Here is a 26,567-nt window from a genome sequence, read left to right on the forward strand (position 1 = left end):
CTAATACTATGTATTATTCTGTAATTTTGTTCTTCTGCTATGTGTACCAACTTCCATTTGAATATCTTTGGCAGTCGTCCCGGGTAGCAGTGTTGCCAGATGATGATCTAGCATTCTCCCCAAATCTTACCCAAAATCCCCCCAAAATGTTAGTGTTTTGAGAAAAAACCCCCAGTAATTAGAAAAATATTTATTTAAATACTGGATCAGCATCCTCACTTACGTCGCCGGCTGCAGTTCCGAGAGTTCCGTAAATCTCTTGAGCATCTTTAAAAGTTACTTTAAAATTAACACATCCTTCCGGCATTGAATATCTCTCATAATAATATACTCTCAAAATAGATTCGGTCGTGTTGATGGCTAATCTGTTTCTCAGTTTGTCTTTAATAATCGCAACTTGCGAGAAAGCTCTTTCCACAACCGCGTTAGAAAAAGGCAACGACAAAATTCCTAATGCCAATGAGGGTTTTTGAAATTTTTTCTGCCACCGGGTGGCGCCACGTATGCGTCTGGTCCAAACAGCTGTCAAATAGTATGGAATTGTAGGTGCCGAACTTATTGTTTATTGAAATTCTGTTATATTGGAAGTGTTATTGATTTTATTATGGACTACGGTCAGAATAAGGTTTCCGAACTAAAAATTGAGCTAAGAGAGAGGGTGCAAAAGTCACTGGTAGTTGAAAAATTTGTTAACACAATATGATTTAGTTTTTTTTATTTACTCAACCTCAATAGTAAAACAATAATGCAGTGCTTTAATTATAAAATAAAAAAACCACTAAAATCGTTCACTATTCATAGTAAAGATAAGCACTTTGACAGTTACCTGGACCTGACGACTCAGTGCGCCACCTGGTGGACGCCATTTTAGAAAACCCTCATTTGCTTACATGTCCGTGTCATGTGGTAGTGTGTGTATGTTTTTGTGTGTTCTATGGTGCGTTACTACAGTATAAGTGAATTCCTCAATGAAAAAGACTTTACTATATAGAGTATTTTAATCAGGATTGATAATAATGCTATTGAAAGCCTTATGTAAGTTAATTACTAGTATATGTCATTTTTTAATTTAGTTTATTTTATTTTTACTTATAATGTCCTTTAAAAAAAATCTGTTTATGTCTTAAAAAAAAAAACTATTTAAATTTGCATGCCTTCATGGCAAAATATGGCTGAACTATTGTAATGTATCTGTGTCACCTGTATTGTACCCATATTTGCGAATAAATTTATCTTTATCTTTATCTTTATCTTTCAAATTAAGTAGTGAGTAATTTGGTAGCGTTTAGTCATAAAACTTTTTAGAAAAATCCTCCAACTCCCTCCAAGCCAATTTTTAATCCCCCCGCTGATCCCCCCAAAGGATTCTTCCCCCCAAAAAATCCCCCGTGGGCAGAAAATACCCACAAATTTGGGGGGAATCCCCCCCATCTGGCATCACTGCCGGGTAGTCATAAATTCTGAACAGCGGCGGCCCTAGCCATTGCGAGGCTACGTGCGGCAGGTCTATGCGAGGCCCTTTGTCCTACGTGAAAAGTCTGTGTTGCGAGCTAGGAGTTATTTTCTTGTTAATAAAAGGACTTACAAGGATTTGGCTATAAAAGGATGATAAAAATAAAAGAAGCGGAAAATAAAGCACCCGCGAACGAAGCGAGCGCAAAAATTTTTGAGGTTTGGGTCACTAAAGCATCTAAACTTGTATAGTAAACAACAGTGCAAGGTGAAGTCGCGAGCGTAGCGGGCGCGATAATTTTTGAGTTTTGGGACATAAAAGTACTCTAATCATGTTAGAATGAACGGTACTGACAAGTGAACAGCCGCGAGCGTAGCGAGCGCGAAAATTTTTGAGATTTGGGATATAAAAGTGCTCTAATCATGTTAGAATGAACGGTACTGACAAGTGAACAGCCGCGAGCGTAGCGAGCGCGAAAATTTTTGAGTTTTGGGACATAAAAGTACTCTAATCATGTTAGAATGAACTGTACTGACAAGTGAACAGCCGAATTTTTTTAAATTGTTTGTTTAAGGACTCTCAAATTAAACTCGGAATTAAGCACAAATAAAAAGAATCCGTGACTGGATCGAGAGCCAGTTGTTTTTCTTACTTTGGTGTTCCAACTTTTTGTTAAATTTAGAACTCAAAAAGTAAACGCAGAATGAATTATAAATAAAGAAAAAATGCATATTTTTTTCTTGGACCAGATATAGATTTTTTAATTATATTTTTTTTATATTAGTGTGGGTTGTAGCGCGAGGCCCCCCCAAGCGCGAGGCCCTGTGCGAAGGCACAGTTCGCACACCCCTAGGGCCGCCACTGATTCTGAAAATCAGTTTTACTTTTACCAAGGGGTATTGGGTTGCCCTTTTAAAGAGTTTTGATTTAAAAAAAAACCCGCGCGCGTAATGCGTAATCGAACAGTGACATTTGACGTTTCGAAGACCTCTCGCTGCAAAAGCCGATCGCGCCTGTAGTGGCTGCTCTGGTGCTCTATTTCATACGCGATAGATATAACCCCGTGATAGCCCACGTCATACTTACTGGTCTGGTCTCATCACCGCAGTAAAAAGTACTAGAGCATACAAATGAGCATAAGGCAGTAAAAAAAAAGAATACGCAGATAATATTTCGGAACGCACGCCAACTGTCAGACAGAAAATGACAGAAGACAGACGGACATTGACTGACAGACAGAAGTCACTCGAATACACAAGCGATTATTTGATTTATTTATATTTACAATTACACCAAAACAAATTAGCTACTTACATTATCGAATTTGTATCACTTCTGATCTCTACTATTAAGGATATTTTTTCGCTGGTTAAGATTTACACTGTGATGCTTGTGATGTGTAACTAAATACTATTATTCCGCACTTAAATACATACATCTATAGAACTTACGAGAGTGGATCGGGGCCGACGAGGGTGGCGCTACCGCCGGCAAGCACGGCGTCCACGATGTGGGACTCGTCGGCTTTCCTGGGCGCCTTGACGCCTAAGTTCTACGTTGCCCTGACGGGCACGTCGTCGCTGATCTCTGGGCTGATCCTGATCTTCGAGTGGTGGTACTTCCGCAAATATGGCACGTCGTTCATCGAGCAGGTGTCGCTGACGCACCTGGGCCCGTGGCTGGGCGGCGGCGGCGGCGGCGACGCGGACGCGGCCGACTGCAAGGTGTGGCGCAACCCGCTGTCGCTGCTGCGCGGGGCGGAGTACGGGCGCCTGTGGTCGGCGGCCCGCCGCGCGCCGCTCACCTACTACGACATGAACCTGTCGGCGCAGGAGCACCAGGCCTGGTTCGGCTGTGGCGCTGAGGTATGTAGCCGGGGCGCGAAGGTGTGACTTCTGATTCTGATCTGATCTGAGAGGAAAAAAAAGAGTGTATTTTAGTACTTTTTTATTTGTTATACCTACAGACTTCAAACGTACTAGAAGACATGTTCTTCATTTAGTTGGTTTCTGTTTTGGTGTAAATATGTGTGAAAAAAAGTTAAGAGACCAAAAACATGCTTGCACTATCCGGTACTATAAAAATTGTTTATGAATTGCATTCAGGGAGTCAGGAGATTTCAAGTTTCCGAGCTGAATTCTGGAACTCTGGAAGAGGTAGTGACTGACTTTGCACCAAAGCTAGTCCAATATCCGCCATTAAGATGACCCATTGACTTAATATTATGTATAATTTTATATTTAACATTTAGACTCCAATGTAGTTTGGAAGCCGACCTCAAGATAGTTGGGAAAAGGCTCGGGAAATGACGATATTTGATTATCTGTATTAACCAATGTCTATTGCAAAGATCGAGTATTAAGTATTCAAAAAGCTTTTGCTGTACTGAATGAAGAGACAATACTGACATGAGGTATTAGGTTTAGTGTCTTCAGGTATATTATTATAAACAAGATACTGCCATCAGTGGTTCTTCTGCTTGAAAAAAAGATTGTTCTTAAAAAAAAATCAATATAATGAACATTATAAAGTTCTATCGATACTTAGGAAAAAAATAAAAACCATGTCGGGGTGTGGTCGCGCAGGGCCCGGCCGAGGAGGCCATGGCGCGCGCGTGGCGCGAGCGCGAGCCCGGCGCCCGCGTCGCCGCCGCCCGCGCCGCGCTCGCGCTGCGGGCCGACTGCGCCGCCGCGCTGCTGCTGCTGGCCGAGGAGGACGCGCCCACCGTGCACGAGGCGGAGCGCGTGCTGCGCCGCGCCTGGCGCGCCGCCGAGCCGCGCAGCGTCGGCCGCGCGGCGCGCCGCAGGACGCGGCGCGACGCGGCCGTGCTGGCGCACGTCAAGCGCCGCGCGGCGATGTGTGCGCGGCGCCTGGGCCGGCTCCGCGACGCCGCGCGGCTGTTCCGCGAGCTCGCGCGCGACGCGCCGCCCGCGCTGCACGCGCTGGCGCTGCACGAGAACCTCATCGAGGTGCTGCTCGAGCAGAAGGCCTACGCCGACGTGCAGGTCGCTATACTGATCGCCATGCCAACTTTGTTTCCCTTTTATCATGTTTTTATGGAAATAAATATGTGACAGTCCCCAGGCCGGCGAACAAATTTTTTTTTGATACATATACATTTCAGACTTTGTGAGTGCCTTCCTTACGATGAGTCCGACAAAGTTTTCGAATGCGCAAATTTTGGTGCCGCTGCGTTTTTTAATGCTTGACTCCTGGAATTGTCGATATGACGTCACTATGACTCTTCGTACATACAAGTTACATTTATTGAGATTTGTTTAATAAAGTTAACTAGAAAATTGTGGTAAGCTTGTCCGAAAAAGATCATGCTGCATATGGAGTGTCCACCGTCCGGAAAATATAGATATATTTTAAGATTTGGTATAATGTACTGACAATTGGTGTGAAGTATGTTAATAGTAGGTAAATGTTGCATTTAGAAAGTCGTTTCGAATGATATATGTATCATTACTACAGGAGGGATTTATTAAATCGAAAACACCTATCGATAAAATAATCTTATATAAGCTGTAGCTTCTGAAATACTAACAATTCGCCGAAGTTTTTTTAATATGAAATGTTGCATTTAAAAACGTCTTTTGAGTTATGTAGGTATAAGTCATTACTAGAGATGGGATTTATTTAATTGAAAACATCTATCAATAATTATAATTTTAAATAAGCTCTAGCTTCTAAACTACTAACAATTTGTCGGAAGTATATTAACACGAAATGTTTCATTTGGAAAGGTTTTTCAAATAATATATAATTTGTTACTAAAGAAGTAATGGATTAGCTTGACAGAACCTACCGATAATATAATCTTAAAAAAGCTCTAGCTTTTAAAGTACTAACAATTTGTCGGAGTTATGCTAATACAACCTTGCGCTTACAAAGATCTTTTGATTGAAATATGGCTCATAACTTCAAGAGAGATGTTATTCCTTAACACAATGTAAAGTATCAATAATATGCCGTAGGTCAGTTATGTCTTCCAAAATACTAAGAATCGGTAAGTGGTATGTTAAGACGGAATATAACGCTTAAAAAGATCTTTCGATTGACATATGGTTCATACCTAGAGGTGGGACATTATTCCCTAACATAGTAAAACCTATCGATAATACGCCTTATTTGGGCTATATCTTCTAAAATACTAAGAATTGATAAGTGGTATGTTGAGACAAAATGTTGCGCTTAAAAAGACCTTTTGATTGATATATAGTCCATTAATAGATGTGGGATATTATTCCTTAACATAATATAAACTATCAACAATACGTCTTAGTCAGGCTACTTTTTCTAAAATAGTAATTAAAATTGGTAAGTAGTATGCCAATTTAATATACTTAAATAATGCACGTGAATATTTAAGTCAGAAATTGACAAAAAGAATAAACTTCTTCCGTCGAACTGACTATTTAACTCAATGTATTTGTCGGACAAGTCCATATTTGCATTTAGAATAATGTTATCTATCATTGTTATTCTTGTCCGACATGTATGTATGAGGAGACACAGTGACTTCATATCGACATTTTTCGGATGGTGGACACTCTAAACGCGGCATGATCTTTATCGGGCAAGTTGACCACAATTTTCTAGTTAACTTTATTAAACAAATCTCAAAAAATTAAACAAGTATGTACGAAGAGTCATAGTGACGTCATATCGACAATTCCAGGAGTCAGGCATTAAAAAACGCAGCGGCACCAAAATTTGCGCATTCGAAAACTTTGTCGGACTCATCGTAAGGAAGGCACTCACAAAGTCTTAAATGTATATGTATAAAAAAAAAAATTTGTTCGCCGGCCTGGGGACTATGATGGTGTCCATGGTAACTAATTTTACCATCTACCAAGGTATAATCCTTCATCATTAAAATTATTTGCTATATATGTAGTTTTGATGACAATAAAATAATATTATACAATGATTCTGTCGAACTGCTGTGATGGTTTAGCCAGAAGATATGAACTGTTACAGTGGCACTTGATGATGGAAAATCGTATCATAGCTTTGTTTGGACTTGTTTAACAAGTCCTGAAAAGAACATTGATCACAAGCCGACCAACATGTTGGGAAAAGACTAGACAGATTAATAAAAATAAAATAAAATCTGAACACCAATTGATCAGAGATCGAAACTGTAGCAATAAACAATGACTTCAAAATTACTGCAGTTCCTAATATCCGGACAGAATACCTGTCGAGATCGGCACTTACAGCTGGTCATTGATGATGTTTGCGAATAGTTGATTGTTCCGCTAAGTGTAGTGGTGTGGCGCAGGCGGTGCTGGCGCGCTACGACGACGTGGGGCTGCCGCGCTCCGCGTGCGTGTGCTACACCGCCGCGCTGCTGCGCGCCCGCGCCGCCGCCGCCGCGCCGCGCGCGCACGAGCTCGCCGCGCTCGACGCCGCGCGCCGCGCCATCGAGTTCAACCCGCACGTGCCCGAGTACCTGCTGGAGCTGCGCCCGCTCACGCTGCCGCCCGAGCACGTGCTGCGGCGCGGCGACAGCGAGGCGCTGGCCTACGCCTTCTTCCACCTGCGGCACTGGCGCGCCTGCCCCGACGCGCTGCGCGTGCTGGCGGCGGCGTGGGCGGGCGCGTCGCGGCGCGGCGCCGCGCCCGCCTGCGCCGACCGCGAGCTGCTGCCGGCGCACCACGCGCTGTCGGTGTTCCCGCGGCGGCGCGCGCGGCGCTGCTGCCGCTGGCGGCGGCGCTGTGCGCGCTGACGGCGCTGCTGGCGCTGCTGGCGCACCGCTGGCCGGCGCAGGCGCACGCGCTGGCCCGCGCCGCCGCCGCCGGCCTCGACCCGCGCCGCCTGCACGCGCTGCTCGCCGCCGTCTGACCGCCTACTGACCGCCCTCACACCGCACTCATGCAATAAACTAGTACTGCCCGACTCTGGCCTATCCTTGTTATCGACGATCAATAAACCCATCAGTCTCACTGTTACTCGTATATACCTTTATCTGTATACCGTAATTGTAGTTGTTATTGCTCTAACTAAGGTATAGCAGTGGAACATGAACTAATTGAATATTTATCCTTACAGAAGGTAAAGCTATTTCAGCTCTTATCTTACTGCAATATTATATGTACCTACAAGCAAATGAAGCGACCAAAACATGCGTTCATTGTGCATGCATTGCGCACTGATGATTGCCTATCTATCATCCATAACCCCGTTAAGCTTTGGTTTTTTCCTAGGAAAGCGGTGCCGTCATATAGCGGCCATAATACAGCGGTAAAAGACGTCACCAGAACGTTGTCTATGTAAACAAAATGGGGCGGTTTCCTAGAGAGCGGTAACCGACACCGTAACTTCAAAAAGCGGTGCCGCCATTTGCATGACGGCCGTCTTGACGGTGTCAGATAGTTTGGTGAACGTTTTATTGAAAGCGGTGAAGCTTTATTAATACGTATTTGTGGTTTTTTTTTTCGGAACAACGTCAAAATTTTGATACAACTCTTGGAGCAGCGAGGACGACGAAATTTTAATAGATTTGGTTCGTAACCACGAAGCAATTCTATAATATAAAAAGTAAAGATTATAGAAAAAGTCAACTAAAACAGAATTGGTGTTGTGAAATTTGAGAAATATTAAATAAAACAGGTTAGTAAGTATGATACAACTAACAAAAAGTTCATGACGGTGTGTTAAAACGGCCGTGGAACTTTCCACATGTCATCACCGTAAAGACGACCGTGTATTTGCGTTCGTAATATGACGGCCGCTATATGACGGCACCGCTTTCCTAGGAAACCCAAGCTTTACCCGGGAAACTGGACTGGCAGTTTTCTGACTACCCGTAATGAGTACGCATACATTCTGCTAATGTTCATAGGAATGAACAATGTTGTATGAAGACGCATAAGCGTCCGTTCAGCTCTCCACGTCAAATCAACTTTCGCAATGAGCAACTATCTATATACGAGGATAACTTTAGATAGTATTATTCGAGTGCTTAATTAATGAAGAAAAAACATACGCACACACAGCATTTGTAATACTGGGCGCACTGCGCAGCGGTCGTAGTCATTACTATATCTACGGTAGGCACATACTTATGGAGGTACAATGTAGGTAGGTACTCGATTGTAGTAAAAACTTCATAAGTAGGTACTACTTCATAATACGAATAAAAATATTATAGTGAGATCTCAATAAATTTTCTTGCATGCATTGTGTTTGTTTTGGATATTACGCAAACATTAACCCCGCTTGGACTATAAGTGGAACGTGTTAAGGGCGAGCGGCTGTCCGTCTGCGCGGCACGTCGCGGACTCGGCACGGACGCGCCGCGACTCACTGCGAACTCGCCGCCCGCGGCAACCAAGACGCCACGGCAACGTGGCGTGAGCTCACCTCATGCTGTGAGAATTTTGGAAAAGATAGATTCGAGGGAACTCCTCAACGCTATACCTACCTACAGCGGCTACATCTATTTGAACAGGCACTTAACTAAAAAAAAACCATCATAATTACTTTATTCACCTAAGAACTCCGTTTAAAATCAATGTTAAGACAATCATCATCTCCCTAGCCTTTTCCCAACTATGTTGGGGTTGGCATCCTGTCTAACCGGATGAACTCCAGTGTTTAACAAGGAGCGATTACCGATCTACGATATCCGATCTGACCTCCTCAACCCAGTTACCCGGGCATCCCAGTACGTACCCCTTGGTAAGTAAGACTATTATCAGACTTACTGACTTCTGACTAGCCGAAAATACAAATTATAACAACCAATTCAATCATTATTTTAGTGTAATCAAGATCGCTTACATACACGTATATCCAAACTAATATTATAAATGCGAAAGTAACTCTGTCTGTCTGTCTGTCTGTCTGTCTGTCTGTCTGTCTTTCTGTCTGTCTGTCTGTCTTTTCTTCACGCCTAAACTACTGAACCGATTTGTGTGAAATTTGGTACAGACATAGATTGAAACTTGAGAAAGGACATAGGATAGTTTTTATTACAAAAAAAAATAAAATGAAAATTATTCCGGACATATAGCGCCATCTATTGGTCAAATCAAAAATCTGCTGGTAGTCACTATTCCACGCGAACGAAGTTGCGGGCAAAAGCTAGTTGATACTATATTGTTAATTAAGAGGCTATTCAAGTGTGGAGTTGGTATTAGGGCTTATTTTATGAATACTGTCGAGATCTTTTCGAGATAGGTTAGCGGTAGCAGCTACTTATAGTAAGGTATATTCGTAGGTAGGTATTGCCGAGAACTCGTACACAGTGTTTAATTAAATCACCATGAAGTAAGTATATAATCATTTTAGATTTTAGACTCGAACAGTTAAAAAATTTGATAACGGAATTAAGAAATAAAGATACTTTATATACGATTGAACCTATAGGTGCTTGATATTATAGACTTTGTACAGCACTTCCGACCTGGGACTTGATTCTGCTAATTTTACTTAAGCGATATAGGATTGATATCCAACTAAGATTCAATCACGACTCAATTACGATTGAAGTAGGTATATGTTGCATTCGTTCTTTGTTTAAGGGCTGATTTTTCAATCGCCAGATAGCTTCTATCTGAGGAATATTTTTAACGTTTTGACAGAATTTGTATGGAAAATATGTCAAACCGCCATATTTATTCCTCAGATAGAAGTTAACCGATGATTGAAAAATCAGCCCTTAAATACCTAAACGTTATTATCCTCTTATTTGATTCCATAATAAATCATATTGCCTGCAAATGATTTACGATTGCAATATGATTGCAGAGCAGACTATACTCTAGCTAGAGCCATGGCAGACCAATGGAATGTCATTGTGTGCGTTCGCGCAGCGGAATGTTGTTGAATTTAAAGATTTTAATTATGCAGATAATTAGTGTAAGACGTCCTATAATAGTGTATGGTAAATAAAAATTTGTGTATGCAGCCATTGTGGAGAAATTCACCAAAAACAGATTCCGCTGGGCGAACGTTGGCGAACGTTGTCCTGGCGGAACTTTTTTTATCCATAGACTTTAGAAGAAAAGAGATGTGTCCGAAAATTAGTGTGTATTTGTGTATAATTGATTATGTATGAATGAAATCAGTGCATGCATAAACTTCGGAGAAATTCAAGTTTCCGCTACGCGAACGTTTGGCCATTAGCTAGTTTTCATATAAAGCGCTTACATAGAGAGCTGTAGATTTTTACATGTTGTTTTGAATTTGTTTATATTTGTTTAAAAAACAGATTTAGAAAAAGTCGTAGGGTTTAAAAGATAAAAATATAAACGTAAAATACACTTATTAGGTCTTAGTTCTTAAAGTATGCAGTTTGGGGTCTAGATTTTCACGTTTACACAAACCTTGTAAGTGTTTCCAACATGTTGCCAAGTATCAATGATGTTCCGTTAGTAATTAAAAAGTTATAGGATATTTTACCATGAACAGATCACTGTTTACAAATCAGTCGAATATCACGACGTTCTAAAGGAATTGCATGGTAAAATGTATGCCAATAATTAGTTTAATCATTCAACTATTCACTTGCAAAATTTCATGTCATTAAATTCAGTAATTAAAGAAAGACAATTATAATACTGACGGAGCATCGAAACCCTACATAGTCCGACCAAGTTCGGATAGCTACAAAAAAGCGGCCGTGCCATTGTCTAAGCAACGTTCGTTGGTAGGTTAGTATTTATTAATATGGTACAGTTGCGTACACAAGCGTTAGGAAAAAATAAAACAATTGTATTTCTTGATTGAAAAATATTTTTTTAATAATAATGCCACTAGCTAATGGCCAAACGTTCGCGTAGCGGAAACTTGAATTTCTCCGACGCGTTGAGTTTATGCATGCACTGATTTCATTCATACATAATCAATTACAAACAAATACACACTAATTTTCGGACACATCTCTTTTCTTCTAAAGTCTATGGATTAAAAAAAGTTCCGCCAGGACAACGTTCGCCAACGTTCGCCCAGCGGAATCTGTTTTTGGTGAATTTCTCCACAATGGCAGCATACACAAATTTTTATTTACCATACACAATTATAGGACGTCTTACACTAATTATCTGCATAATTAAAATCTTTAAATTCAACAACATTCCGCTGCGCGAACGCACACAATGTCATTGGAAAACGATTGTTCTTATGTTAGTAGCAGAATTCCCGTTAAGGTTAACACTGCAATTGAGATTCAATTGACACATATTCGCAGAATTGAGCCCCAGAAGATCCTACCTAAGGTCTCATCTCTGCTAGGGTCCCCAACATTTCGGAAGCCACTTGAGCCTCTGCAAGGAAATAAAAGTTAAGAAAGTTGATTTCACCACAGTCGGACAGCCTGAAAAGCCAAATTCAAGCGCTCGGCCTTGCCTCGGTGATCAACCAGCTTGTGCACTGGACGACGTATGTAGGTAGGTGCGAGCTTAAGTACCCCCTTTGAGGAACCCCTTTTTTTGACAATAATATGAGCTCACGACAGTTGTTGATTTGTATGCTGTTTACGACAATAAGTTCATCGTACTTAGATATGTAGTTAGACTTTAGACTACTTACACTCTCTTAGAGTTGAAATAAAGGTGTTCGGTCCACGTTGACCTTATTGCAATATTACTGACAACGCGAATCAACAAGTTCTCCTGTCATGACTAATATTTCTTTATACTTAGTGTGCAACTTACCAACACGTTGAACAGACGTACATGTAGAAATCACCAACCTTTTACAGTGTACGATACTAATGGCGTCCACGGCCGATTTCGGCCACGGCGGCTGTTCTCATTTAAGGAGATCAGCCAGCTGCGCAGGACATATTATAGTGCACGAGCATTTGCGCAGACACAAGTGCACTCACTATTCTTTAACTCTCATAGCCCGATGGGACGGCAATCCGATACGACTGGAAAGAGATCAGGCGCAGGACCGAAATTTACGTGCTCTCCGATGTACGGGTGAATCAATCACCAACTTCCAGACAACGGGCTGCTTTGTGAAAGTTTAAGAAAACCCACAAAGCCATTTCGGACCGACCCGGGAATCGAACCCGAGCACAGCAGCTGCGCTTGCGACCACTAGACTCACGAGGCAGTCAGTACGATACGAGTTAATAAATAAACTGGGTTACTACTTGAAGTGCTTTACATGTTGGACACACTCACTAACTAACACGCAACAATTATAGTGTACCGTGCAGGAACTTAACTGTCCCGTACAAAAGGTATTGCCAGCATTACTAGAATATGGGAGTTTTGTGGGCACAAGTTCTGCTTAGGCATGTGAGGGATCTGAGCGACACGCAGCGCCGCTGTGTGACACGGCGGCGGCGTGAGGCGCTCCGGCAGTGAGGCGGCTCGCGTGCGCCGCGCCGGGAGTGCCACGCGCCCGGACACTACTCGCGTCATGTTGCGATGTCTTCGAAATACTTTTATAACTTTTACGTCGCGCTTCGTTTAAGCCGTCATATCTGTTTAGGCTACGAATTATAGGGTTAAGACTCTATCTTACATTTCTTGGTTTTTGAGTATTTTTTCATGACTTGCTTCGGTAGGGGAGTTGATTAGGAGTATGCGTTTGTCAACAAACAGCAGTGTCGCGTGTGCCCCGGCAGTGAGCGCGATGCGGCGCCGGCGGGCGGTGCGCGCGCGCTAGTGCATGCGGCGGCGATGGCGGCGCGCCGGCTCGTGCTCAACGGGCTGACGGCGGAGGTGGGCGCGGGCGGCGCGGGGGACGGCGGCTCGCCGGACTCGCTCGAGTTCTACCACGAGCTGGAGCTGTACCACCAGCTGCTGGCGCTGCCCCCCGCGCCCCCCGCCTCGCCCCCCGCCTCGCCCCCCGCCTCGCCCCCCGCCTCGCCCCCCGCCTCGCCCCCCGCGCGGCGGCGGCGCGCGCGCACTCCCGACCCCACGCCCTCCGCCAAGTGCCTCGGTACTGATCTCACTACTATCTTCATGTAACAATAGCAGTCTTTTGGATTTGTCGCGAACGCACAGAAAAATGCACTCAGTCGAGGACTATTTTATAATATGTAGTCATGGAAACTTATGCGTACTAGACAACTATATCTTTTTTGTGTCGTGTGTGCAGAGCCGCCGCGCCGCAGCCGCACGCCGGGCGGCGCGGGCGCAGCCCCCCCGCCCCCCGCGCTCCCCGCGCCGTCCGCACCCGCCGCGCCCGCCGAGCCCGCCGTGCGACACGCTCGGGTATGTCGCACTTGTATTTACCTATGTACATATATAACTCATGCGCGCCTTGTGTACTTTATATTACTGATGTAAATGAAAAAAATATATATATTTTTCGGAAACTCGGAAATACAGAGTATTCAAAGATTACATGACAGCCCCAAAATGATGTGTTGGTGTATAACTATGATCAAGTTCTGTGGGACAATTCATTACATAGTGGCGTCTCTCACGTGTGTTGCACTACGGGGCGTTATTACTACGCTCGCTACGGCACTGCTACGGCGTAGCAACGGCCTTGCTCTACGGCATATTCATTAAACGAGTAATATTTGCCATTATCGCAAATTTTTATTTGGGGACGGCGCAGCAAGGTTTTTCTTCCATACTCTTCTGTCTCTAAGACCAAACAAAAGTAAAAAAAGTATGTGAAAATATAAAAGTATATGAGTACCAATTAAAAGTCTTCGATTTTTTTTATTTTTTTTATTTAAACATGTATAGATGGTTTGGAGATATTTAGTAGAGTGAGATAATATTAGTCAGGGCAGTTATGTTATGAGCTGTGGGATGCATATTCAGTACCGCGCCGTGAGAGGCGAGTGATTAGTCCGAGGTGAAACAACGCGCCGGTAATCTGGCACTCATTTGCCGCTCGAGCGCGCGCCTCATTACTCATACATTTTGTACATTTTCCGAGCAATTGCATGTTAAATCATGAGGAATGTTATAATTGATCGGCTGTACCAGTGTATGAGTGTACCGATGTACCAATGTCGCCCGCTGCACCGGTTTTACGTCGGAAAATCATTCAAAAACTTCCATTAATTTTCAAATAATTGGTAATAACAAACTTAACACAATGTAAAGTTATATAGCGAGTCTTACAGACCAAACCAGTAACGCAACTCTCTCAAAGCGTTGATATGAATCGGTAGTGAGGTCATAATAAGCTAATTCCTGTGAGCACGCGCTCGCCGGTGAATATTCATGTGTCGGCGAGTGGCGGCGCACTCCCCTCATCGCGCAACATTCTCTAACGTCACGTCGCGAACCCCGACCACTCGCCGACCTCTCGCCGACCACTCACCGACCTCTCGCCGACCACTCACCGACCACTCACCGACCTCTCGCCGACCACTCGCCGACCATTCGCCGACCACTCGGCTGCAGCACTGAGCATCCACTGCTGATGCCTTGCACTTACACACTACATGCGTGTCAGGCTGACTACTAGACACATTCATGATTGTGTGAACATTCATCATTAAATGGCATGTTGATAATGTGTCTCGGCAGCAGCTCAACACAAGCTCGTAGATGTGTCAGCGGATTCGTGTCCACTAACAGAAGAGAGCTACTGTACACTCAGTAGCAGTGTATTATCACTAAGTATACTATGGAATAGAATTGTGAGTCGCTCACATGCACCGCGCACACACGCCAAGTATACCGGAGCACGCCGTGCCTTAGCAGCATAACGTTCAACTGCTATCCTCACACTCGTCAAACACGTTTTGAGTACATACTTATATGTATAAAAAATAAAATGATATCCCCACACATCGTATTTGTGTTTAATAAAACACAATGCTTAACTATGATACAAAGTAAATATAACAAATAGCTATAACAAACAACACTTGTGCTAAGGAAGGCTCCGAGCCGAACACAGTGATAAAACCGTAGCAGCGGCTTGTTACAACTTATCAGCATCAAACACTTGCCGGTTTACTACGCTGTGCTACGGCGTAGCAAGTGCTACGAAACTCGTAGTATAGTGGACTATCTCATCACTCTCAACTGTAATATGTTCTGTTTTCGTTCACGTAAATATGTATTGAGTGATTATTCGTTAGTTTATTTGGCTCTTCACTATTTCACATCGAAATATGAAATCAAAAAATCTAAATTTGAAAAATAAAAAAAATATCCTCCTACTTTTGTCAAGTGGGTTATTTGGTGAATAGATATTAAAATCGTATAAGATTTCTTATATCCCTCTTCAATCATTGGTACCCAAAATACAGGCTTGCCTAGTTTGGGCCAATGTTATATTGTAAAATGTACTTATTCTTTTTTTGGAAATATTTTTTTTTTAATCAAAATTGACTTTTAGGGGTCTGTAACGTTTTAAAGTTGGAAAACAATCCACCTGTGGGATTATGGTTTATTAATTGTGATGGAGTATAGAGGCGACTAACGCGGCCGTGACTGGGCAGCTGAACAGCGTGTGCTCGGTGCTCAGCTGTGTCTGCCGAGCGTGTGACGTCACAGCTGCCGTCGGTATCATCACGCGACAGTTAGCGCTAACGTGTACTCGCCCTTAACGAAATGCCGCGCTTCACCTTAACTGGCACCGTAGTCGTCCCGAATGGGACTATTAGCGTACTTAAAGGGTTATAACATTACAGGTAACTTTTATGTCACACTTAGTGTCGAGTTACTGCATGATTAAAACGTCGCCGGTGGAGTGGGCGCGCACCACACAGTAACCACGGAGTAAGGAAACATGAGCGGAGATTCCATATGCAGGTAAGTAAGGAGCCTTCTTCAAGGTCAAATTCATATCGTGGACATGACCAAAACGATCAGTTACGAGTGAACTAACGAGGCTTTCGGGTTTTATGAGACATCATAACGATTTTTGATATTTAAAAAATGAGCGGATTCCAAAAGGGGGTTATAACACCAGCATTTTGGCGCGCTACTCTGTTGGGGGATTTTCCGTTGCGTTATCTCCGTAAGTAATTTCAGTAACTCTCGTACACTCGCGTATCATCGCTACCTGCTGATTGCAATTCAATTCGAGCGCTTTCCATCTACCCAAGTAATAACTATTGTTTTAATATCTGAAATTAATTTGCGCGCTCACTGAAATTGTAATTGCATGCCATTTTGATAGCATGTATTCGGTAAAGAGTTTGTCCGTCGAAATCAAAGATTATTTTGCTTTTCACGTGCTCGTTGAAGAATACAAAGGAAATAGTAAAAAAACCCAGAATCGACAGCAACGAAATGGGTACCAATGGGTTCATTATGATAGACCTTTGATGGTGCCAAAAAATCAAGCCTGAAATCCATGGGGTATAGGAGCTATATCATATTTTTACAAAAATAGGTTATGTTGAATTTCTGTTGATTTTAAAGATTATTTACATAAAGGACCATAAAAAACAAGGTATACTAACATTATACATGTGAATAGTAATATCCCCATAGTTACAGAGTTTGCCTGGTAATGTAAAGGTCTTGAGTTTGACCCCCAACCATTGCACTATTCACATGAACCACTCCAGATAAGTTTAAGTACCAACCTTACCTACTTGAAGAGGTTTCCCTGTTATGTGTAAACTTCTGAACTGGCAAAGGCGACTTCTTATCAATGCGAATAATATAAGCCCAAACACGAGGTAGTTAATATTTACCATACACCTGAGTGTAAAGTTTTTACCCTATGCACAAGTTCTAATGAACAGCAAACAGAAAAGTTAAGCTTTCTTATGTACTAAAATCTTAATTGAAAAAACCGTGTAAAAAGAGAACCCCATGGTTTTTAGATGATATGAAATACTTTTTGTAATCTAAAAATTATACTGAATCCAACCATACATACGAAGTTTCAGTCGACTCTGGGTTTTTTTTTTGTATAATAGTAATAAATTATTATGCGGAAGTGATTTGTTTAAGTGATACGCACTTGATTACTATTGAAATATTTGCTTAAGTATTCGTTTTATATTGTCTAACGCTGAAGTGATGAGAATGCTACGAAGGTAGCAATAACGTAGCAGTCGCGTAGCTCATCGTAGCACCGCGAGGCGTTGATTGAATGCAATTTGAAGCGATCCGTCGCGTCTGCGGAACTTTTTGCGGCCCTTTGAGGTTAGCTCCAATCACAGGTTTTTATGCATTTGCTCCCCCCCCCCCGCCGGGGTTCCCTTACGACTAGCGTGCTCGCTCACATCGCTCGCTCACTGACCCGCGGCTGCACGGCTATCACGATTTTTTGAATATCCGTTTCAGTATTTGATAGCTGAACACTCATGATGATGAGGTACGCTACAAATTTTCAATTTAAAATCAAAACGAAGAATAATTTCGAAATTGTAACATTATCATATTGTATGTAGCAGTTTGGCTAATATTGAACATGAACGGTTGGTGTCGGCGTGTGTTATGTGGTAGTATTACCGTCCGCAATAGCTGCGTGATTTATGTAATGGCGCATTTTGTTTCAATAGTCTCTGCGGGCTAATTATTGCAAGCGCATCAAATTTGTATAGCGCCGGTCGGCGGGAAGCGCGCACTCGTACCGACACACACGATGTGATGACCAACACGACCAAGTGTGACGAATACTCCGCAAGTCACGAGATGTACAACTTTGTAACTGATATGAAAATACGAGGAGAGTGTCTCGATATTAGTTCCCACCAGTAATGATCCCACGCTGGGTCGCGGCGCGGCTGTGGCGTGGCCGTGGTGCGGCGGTGGCGTGCCGGCGGCGGGACGCGCGCCATATTGCCGGATATTGTTGTTGGGAACACAAACGTGACAAGTTAGCTTATTCGCGTGTGTCCACTAAAACTGAAAATAAATTTTTGGAACGTAGTTCCTTATCGAAAGCGGGCTACACGGAACAACATGAGATCAAAAGGTGTATCGACACTTTTTGCTATAGTTGTGCGGCGTGCGCGGGTTTCTCTTTCTGTCTCTATCTCATTGCATTCAACAGTGTGGTGTCGCGACGATTATTTTTGTGATAATAACAACAATGAATCCTGATAGTCCCTTGATACCTCTCAATTTTGTTTTTATATTACTATGAATATCACATGAAGTATTAAAGATCATAGTGCAGAGTGCAATAATAATAAATGTAAGTGTCCACTCTGATCGGATATAATTGTCTAGGAGTCTTCCAGCAGTCGGTTACCGGCTACACGCATGGGGACTCATCACGGATGCATATCGAGTGCCGCGTGAGTACCGGCGTGCCGGGCACCGCGCTCGTGGCGTCCCGCGCACCGCGTGGCCCCACACGGACACACTCGCTGTATTTTTGCGGAGTGGCGCGTCGTTTGTGCGGCGGCGCGTTATTGTGCAACTTTCCCTATTAGCGAGAGCGGCGTTTTGTCGCGCACTCAAATGTTTGTTGCAGTACCATCGCGCTGAGTACCACGCCACTACGGATATAAACAGGGATGCGTTGAGCTTCCGGTGCCGTCAAGCAGAACTGATACAAGAGCTGGCTCGGAGGAAAGCCGCTAGGAATGACTCGCACGACACGGGAGGCGTCACACGTCGGCTCGGCTGCTTGAGCCTGATGTACTGCTGCGGGAATACTGTGGCGTTGCCCACTGATGGCGATGACGTTGACAAAGATTTATTTTTAGTAAAGGGAATAGATCTTTATCCGGAATGAATTGACGTGATTGCATGAAACATTGTTTTCTACGTAGAACAGATTTAACACATATTTATCAGTGTGAATATACCTGACTCATGATTGGCTATGCCTCGTGGCGTTCATGCATGCTGCTGTCATTCGATGTGATGATCACATCGCTCCGGTGTTTTACACTAAACTTATTACATATACTCCGTGGTCACTGCTCGTGCGCGTGGGTTATAGCCATATTGAAAGCTAACTGTGATGCATAGAATATTGTCCAGCAAAAAACAATCCAAATCGCTCTGATCCGCGAGTAATTCCTCATCTATTAGGTTTCGTTATAGAACATGAGATGAGAGCGTCTTTTATGGTGTTAATAGTTCTGGATTTCTATTAAGTATGTGGCTGGTATATAACGGACTTTCATGAGAATTATTGTATGTAAACGCAATAATTTGTTTTGTTTACGAGTAGGTACTATAAATACTGTCTAAACCAGTAACCTCTTCGATTTAATTTCGAGACAAATATGTAGCGAGCAGGTAGGGCGTGATTAAAGCCAGCAATGTTTCCAGTAGGTGGCGCTTGTCGGCCGCCGCGAGACCACACTGCACGAAAAATACGCGGTATTTGTTAGTGGGCGCCGGGTATGCCTTTGTGTTGCGCCGACGCCGCGCCGCTCCTCTCTGTAGCTCGTAATCGCATTAGGTGTCCCGCCGCTGCCAGCTAACTGAACTGCTCGGGAGATCGTCCGCCAGTGAGCATTACATCGCTCCTCATGTTCCATCACTTTCAAATAACACATTTATCGTACTGATACATCCTTATGTATTTGAAAAATGAAGAGGTCTCATCTCATATATTTTTTATAATTACTCAACGTACTGAAGTCTACACCTAGTTTTACGAAGTCTATTCGGTTTAGTTTTGGATAGCGAACACGAATTTTGTAGTTGTTGAACATGTACGAGTTCAGGTGTATCGTAAGAGATATTCCATGGTCGTGTGGATTTGTAAATCGAGTCTAGTATTTTATTTTATTCGCAGTCAGCAATTCGCGGCAGTCAGTTGCAAGCGTCGAACAGCGATTTATTTCAGTTCGAGTGTAGTGGACGGCGAGGGCGGGGGCAGGCGGGATGCGGGGAGGACCTGTCGCGGTAATGCATTTTCCATAGCGATATTGAGGGCTATCATAATCGAGTTACACGGCTCAGCAGATATCCGCGCCGCCGACACGTCACGCCGCTCGTGTGCCCGCCATTGTTATGGCAGAGAGACATAGCACTGCAGGAGTATTCTCACATTTCATTGGTATTGTCAGTCTATCGCCGTCGCTGGCTAGTCATCAGTGGACACTTAGTTTTGACCTTGTTTTAAGTAACACAGAAAGGTACGTGATTGTGATTTAGCTAGTGTAGTTAAGTTCCTCGCTTGGTCGGCGCCGGTGCTTGTTGTCGGTGACGACGCGTTTGAGCTCACCCGCACTGTATTGTCACACTTCCACGGAACTGTCTTTTTCTAGTTGAAAACAACATCCGACAGATATTTTCAGAAGCTTTACTTCCATAAAACCAACTCTTAGGGCTGTAAGTAATTGGACACTAAAGTGGAAAGCGGTAAGAGATATACTGAAACTTCATATCCGTAAGGAAATGTTAACGTAAAATAAAAAATCTCGTAATATTATATAAAGGAGGTTTTATATGTAAAGCAATTTCAGAGGGTGTAGTATCACAGGTAAGTAATTGGGCGGATATGAGTTTGTTGAGAGTATAATTTGCGAAATGAAGTCTGGAGTGCGTCCCTCGGCGGGGCGTGGGGAGCGGGGCGTGAGGCGCGGGGCGCGGGGGGGGGGGACCTGCAGGACTCATGAAGTACAGTCGAGTTGAACTCAATCCGGACAAGTAAAACCTAAAAATTTGTGACATTACACACACATTGCATTTTATACTTAGTTTATAGGAGGAAAAACTTCGTGCAATGCTTTTCAAAGAAGTTTGTTTAGAAACGTGAAGTGTCGCCACTGTGGCACTTGTAACTCGAGCAGCTCCCCACAACTACTGCCGACAAATTAAACGTAAAGTTGTATGAGATAACAGTAATTTCGAATAAGATTTAGTAAAACACAGAGAATTCCATAGACGCAGTGAGCGATCGTTAAGGTTAGCGTTAGATCCTCCTGACGAAGTCAAATTGTATTATTTCATTAAGAAGAAGCTAATTTGGTAAACGCCTTGATCTCAAATCGAGTATGATTAGTAATTGTTCAGGTAAATTAAGTTAATTAGTCCCGCGATACTGAGCTGCCGGGAGCCCCTGATAAGCTCATTACGAGATGAGCGCGGTTGCTGAAGTTGCTTTGTTCTACAGCGCACGTACGAGCCGGACTGTTTACAATGTTTTAGAAGCAAACTGTGCGTTTTACGATTGTACATAATGTGAACCAGCAAACAACACCACCAGCAACAACAACAACAACATCGCAGCCACAACACCTCCAGCATAAGGACGTCGTCGCGGCGAACACACCAGAAACGCGGCTACTAACAACACCAGCGCAGCCCGGCGACGAAGTCCTGTTTCTTTGTGCTGTCAGCAGACCCAATTTTGGGAAGAGTGCTAAAGGGACACACATGGTCAACTTGTAGAGATCAAGCAGCGCCTGCGGACGAAACCAAAATAGATTGCCAAGAGAGCTGGATGTCCGCAGCCGCCTCACGTTTCGGCCCGTATAACGCTGAGCGTTGGAAGGGCCATGGGAAGGTGGAAGGAGTGTACATAATGTGAGAACAGAGCCATTAACCGCGGCCGCTCAGTGCTCGACACCCGGCCCGCCATCAGTGTGTCGCCTAACATCGCCCCACAACCAATGTTATTCCATCCAGTTTATCTACAGGCTGAATATTAATTCACTATCGTAAGTTATTCAGATAAGCTCTCACTAACTGAAGATAAACACGAGACATCATAGGTATTCATTGCGAAATGTGTTGTAATTTATCGGAGCCCCTATTGCCCCGTACCTGTTGCGACTTCACACGTCTCCATAGAAGTAGTTAGCGTATATCGAATAAAAGTAGTTCTGCTTCTTTACCCGACTGCCAAAGAAGGAGGGTAATGTTTTTCGAGTGTATGTAAGTATGTATGTATGTCTGTTCCTTTGTGACCTCCTGTAGCCTAAACGGCTTGATGGATTTTGATGTATGAGGTATCGTTAGATTTGTCTTGATTACGGGAGTGTCATAGGATACATTTTATCCTAAAAGTCCCACGGGATATTTTTTCTAAATTTCCCTTTAAAAAAATATGTATGCGGTATGCCGTGGGACGCCGGCTTAGAATTGCGCTCCCCCCAAATCATCCTGTGGGTGTCGTAAGAGGCGACTAAGGGACAAACCGGAGGTCGGGCAGCAGCGTCCTCCGCGTACTGCATACCCTCACTGCGATCGCCAACCCGCCTGCCAAGCGTGGCGATTAAAGGCAATTACCCCCCAATGAGAAGCACAGAAACCAGGCCCCCAGTCCCCGGCAGCTCCGCTATCCCTGGCGCGGGTAGCGGTCAAGGTAACGGCGGAGCAGGGGGTGCTAAGAATCTCCGGAAGAGATCCGGCTACCCACCCCCACGACGACTGGCCCTGGTAACGCACAACATACGCACATTGAGGACTGACGAAAAGATCTGCGAGCTGGAAGAGGAGTTGAGCAAGTTACATTGGGACATTGTAGGGTTATGCGAAGTCCGTAGAGAGGGAGAGGACACCGTAACCCTGAAGTCTGGTAACTTGCTCTACTACCGGGAGGGCGACCAAAAGTCCCAAGGTGGTGTCGGGTTTCTCGTTCACAAGTCCCTCGTAAACAACATAACAACCATCGACAGTGTGTCGAACAGGGTGATATACCTAATACTCAGAATATCCGAAAGATATTCGCTGAAGGTCATTCAGGTATACGCACCGACCTCGTCACACTCCGATGATGAGGTGGAGACTATGTATGAGGACGTAAGTAGGGCCATACATAGTTCCAAAACCCACTTCACTGTTGTTATGGGGGATTTTAACGCTAGGTTGGGCAAGAAAAGCGGTGATGAGTTGAGAGTGGGGCAATTTGGATATGGGCAACGGAACCCTAGGGGACAGAGGCTGGCTGACTTTCTGGAGAAAGAGGAACTCTTCATGATGAACTCTTTCTTCCAGAAGCCGCCTCACAGGAAATGGACCTGGTTGAGTCCCGATGGTTTCACGAGAAACGAGATAGACTTCTTCATGACCGACAAGAGACGGATATTCAGTGATGTCTCTGTGATCAACAGGGTAAAAACCGGAAGCGATCACCGAATCGTAAGAGCCTCACTGAATATCAATGTTAAACTTGAAAGGTCCAGTCTGATGAAGTCTACGCTCCGACCTACTCGGTCCCATATTCAAAACCCGGAAAGCTTTCAACTCGAGCTCTCTAATCGCTTTGCTTGCCTCGAGAACTTAGTGTCAGTGGACGAGATCAACGACGGGCTAGTGGAAACTGTCCGCACGGTAGGGCTAAGTTTTTAGACCTTGCCGTAAAGATAGGCCTCATAAACTGACCGACCAAACCTTAAACCTCATGGCTGAACGACGCTTGCTACAGTTGCAGTCTTCCCACGACGCGAAGTCATATAGGCAGCTCAATAGACGAATATCCAAGTCCTTGCGACACGATCTGCGTCTCTTTAATACGAATCGTGTTAAAGAGACCATACAGCGAAACCAAGGCTCCAAAGTGTTCGCAAAGGACAAGTCTATTGGGCAAAGCCAGATGACTAAGCTGAAACGGGAGGATGGCAGCATAGCGTCGACCAAGGCAGAGGTTTTAGGCGAGATTGAGAGGTTCTATGGACAGTTATACACTTCGGTCGCAAAGCCCGTCAACAGCTTGGCAGGAGATCCAAGAGCCAAGCTGTCCCGACATTATACCGAAGATATCCCGGACATCAGTCTGTACGAGATTAGGATGGCCCTGAAGCAGCTTAAGAACAACAAGGTGCCGGGTGAGGACGGAATCACTTCAGAGCTTCTGAGAGCGGGTGGAACACCGGTACTTAAAGTCCTCCAGAAGCTCTTTAACTCCGTCCTGTCCGAGGGCAAAACGCCTGAAGCATGGAGCAGGGGTGGGGTGGTGTTGTTCTTCAAAAAAGGTGACAACTGCCTGTTGAAGAACTACAGACCCATCACACTTCTAAGCCATGTTTATAAGCTGTTTTCAAGGGTTATCACGAACCGTCTCGAACACAGGCTCGATGACTTCCAGCCTCCCGAACAAGCCGGTTTCCGAAGAGGCTTTAGTACCATAGACCACATCCATACGCTGCGGCAAGTTATACAGAAGACCGAGGAGTATAACTTGCCATTATGCTTAGCGTTTGTGGACTATGAGAAAGCCTTCGATTCGGTGGAAACATGGGCGGTACTTGAGTCACTCCAGCGATGCCATATTGACTATCGGTACATCGAGGTGTTGAAGTGTTTGTATAATAACGCCACCATGTCGGTCCGAGTACAGGAGCATAGCACGAAGCCGATTCCATTGAGAAGAGGCGTAAGACAGGGGGACGTTATCTCCCCGAAACTGTTTACCGCCGCAATGGAAGACGCCTTCAAGCTCCTGGAATGGCAAGGACTTGGCATCAACATCAACGGCGAATACATCACTCACCTTCGGTTTGCCGACGACATCGTAGTCATGGCAAAGTCGATGGAGGAACTCAGTATGATGCTCGAGGGCCTCGACCGAGTTTCACAACAGGTGGGCCTGAAAATGAACATGGACAAGACGAAAATTATGTCAAATGTCCATGTTCAGCCCACCAGTCTCTGTTGGAAGCTCGGTACTCGAAGTTGTTGACTCATATATCTACCTAGGACAAGTAGTCCAATTAGGTAGGTCCAACTTCGAGAAAGAGGTCAACCGCCGAATCCAACTCGGCTGGGCAGCGTTCGGGAAACTACGCAATGTCTTTTCGTCCGACATACCTCAGTGCCTCAAGACGAAAGTCTTCAACCAATGTGTGTTACCAGTGATGACTTACGGCACCGAAACGTGGTCTCTCACTATCGGCCTCATCTCAAAGCTCAAAGTCGCTCAACGAGCTATGGAGAGGGCTATGCTCGGTGTTTCTCTACGTGATCGAATCCGAAACGAGGAGATCCGTAGACGAACCAAAGTGACCGATATAGCCCACCGGATTAGCAAGTTGAAGTGGCAATGGGCAGGCCATATTGCTCGCAGAGCAGATGGCAGATGGGGCCGAAAAGTGCTGGAGTGGAGACCACGGACTAGCAAGCGCAGCGTAGGACGTCCACCAACGAGGTGGACAGACGACCTTATAAAGGTCGCCGGAAGACGCTGGATGCAGGTCGCTTCCAACAGGTATCTGTGGAGATCAAAGGGGGAGGCCTATGTTCAGCAGTGGACGTCCTATGGCTGAGATGATGATGATGATGATGATGATGTATGCGGTATCATTAGATTCATTTCAATCACGGGAGTAATTAATATAGGATACGTTTTTTCTCAAAATTCCCACGGGAACATGTTAATTCTGCGTCAACGCAAAGCAACTCATGCGTTAGCAAGCAAAAAGATAGGGCGTGGCCTGGCATGCGGCGCGCGGCGCGGTGCGGAGGGGGATATGCTCGAGTATACAGCCCGAATGCGGGCACACGCATAAGGTAAAGTAAGGTAAAGTAAGGTACATAGTCTTCTACATCTACAACATTTTCGTTAAATAAAAACAGCTAAAAAGTTATAAATAAAAGAATTATTATTAAAAAAACAAAATACCCGACTGCACACTAAAAAAAGAGTAAAACAAGCCCCACAATAATATTGATCAATCAAATGCTAAAAACTAATTATGTAATACCGTTTAAACAATACCTATATTAAAATACACTACAATATGTGTTCGTAATCGATAGTTAAATAAACAGAAACTTATTTTGAATACAAATTTACTGAATATAATTTATAAATATTGATGGAAAGCATCGCAGGCGGGGACCAACAGAGGCTTATTTATAGTCATTTCGGTTGTGCACCATTTAGCAGAATTTTCGTTGGTGGCGGTCAAGGTGGTCCCCGCCTGCGATGCTTTCCATCAATATTTATAAATTATATTCAGTAAATTTGTATTCAAAATAAGTTTCTGTTTATTTAACTATCGATTACGAACACATATTGTAGTGTATTTTAATATAGGTATTGTTTAAACGGTATTACATAATTAGTTTTTAGCATTTGATTGATCAATATTATTGTGGGGCTTGTTTTACTCTTTTTTTAGTGTGCAGTCGGGTATTTTGTTTTTTTAATAATAATTCTTTTTTTATCGATGATGCTGAATTCTACCGTTAGAGCCACATTGTTTGAGGGTGTCCTACGCTATTTGTACTTACTATCATCCTCCGAGCCTTTTTCCCAACTATGTTGGGGTCGGCTTCCAGTCTAACTGGATTCAGCTGAGTACCAGTGCTTTACAAGAAGCGACTGCCTATCTGACCTCCTCAAC

At 44.0% G+C, this 26,567-nt stretch overlaps 2 protein-coding genes across 2 annotated transcripts; both read left to right on the top strand.

The window, feature by feature from the left end:
• Nucleotides 1-2,428: 2,428 nt before the first annotated feature.
• LOC110383206 (protein ST7 homolog) lies at nt 2,429-8,644 on the top strand. The gene is given in 4 exon segments (XM_049838692.2): nt 2,429-3,318; nt 4,039-4,458; nt 6,744-7,146; nt 7,149-8,644. Coding segments are annotated over 4 exon segments (1,338 nt in total). The 5' UTR covers nt 2,429-2,961; the 3' UTR covers nt 7,307-8,644.
• A 4,460-nt stretch (nt 8,645-13,104) lies between these two features.
• Nucleotides 13,105-21,669, top strand: LOC135117649 (uncharacterized). Its single transcript, XM_064037252.1, has 3 exons — nt 13,105-13,366; nt 13,526-13,641; nt 21,469-21,669. Exons 1-3 carry the CDS (start codon nt 13,105-13,107, stop codon nt 21,667-21,669), a joined length of 579 nt encoding a protein of 192 aa, XP_063893322.1.
• The last annotated feature ends 4,898 nt before the right edge of the window (nt 21,670-26,567 follow it).

Source organism: Helicoverpa armigera, chromosome 12 (assembly GCF_030705265.1).
Source record: "Helicoverpa armigera isolate CAAS_96S chromosome 12, ASM3070526v1, whole genome shotgun sequence".
In the NCBI taxonomy this organism is placed as follows: domain Eukaryota; kingdom Metazoa; phylum Arthropoda; class Insecta; order Lepidoptera; family Noctuidae; genus Helicoverpa; species Helicoverpa armigera.

What these genes read in the sequence shown, in the direction of transcription:
- LOC135117649 (XM_064037252.1), top strand. Translation starts at nt 13,105, where the DNA reads ATGGCGGCGCGCCGGCTCGTGCTCAACGGGCTGACGGCGGAGGTGGGC. An exon ending in GCCCTCCGCCAAGTGCCTCG is followed by an intron (nt 13,367 to 13,525) that starts GTACTGATCTCA and finishes TCGTGTGTGCAG; the next exon opens with AGCCGCCGCGCCGCAGCCGC. An exon ending in CCGCCGTGCGACACGCTCGG is followed by an intron (nt 13,642 to 21,468) that starts GTATGTCGCACT and finishes AATGTGAACCAG; the next exon opens with CAAACAACACCACCAGCAAC.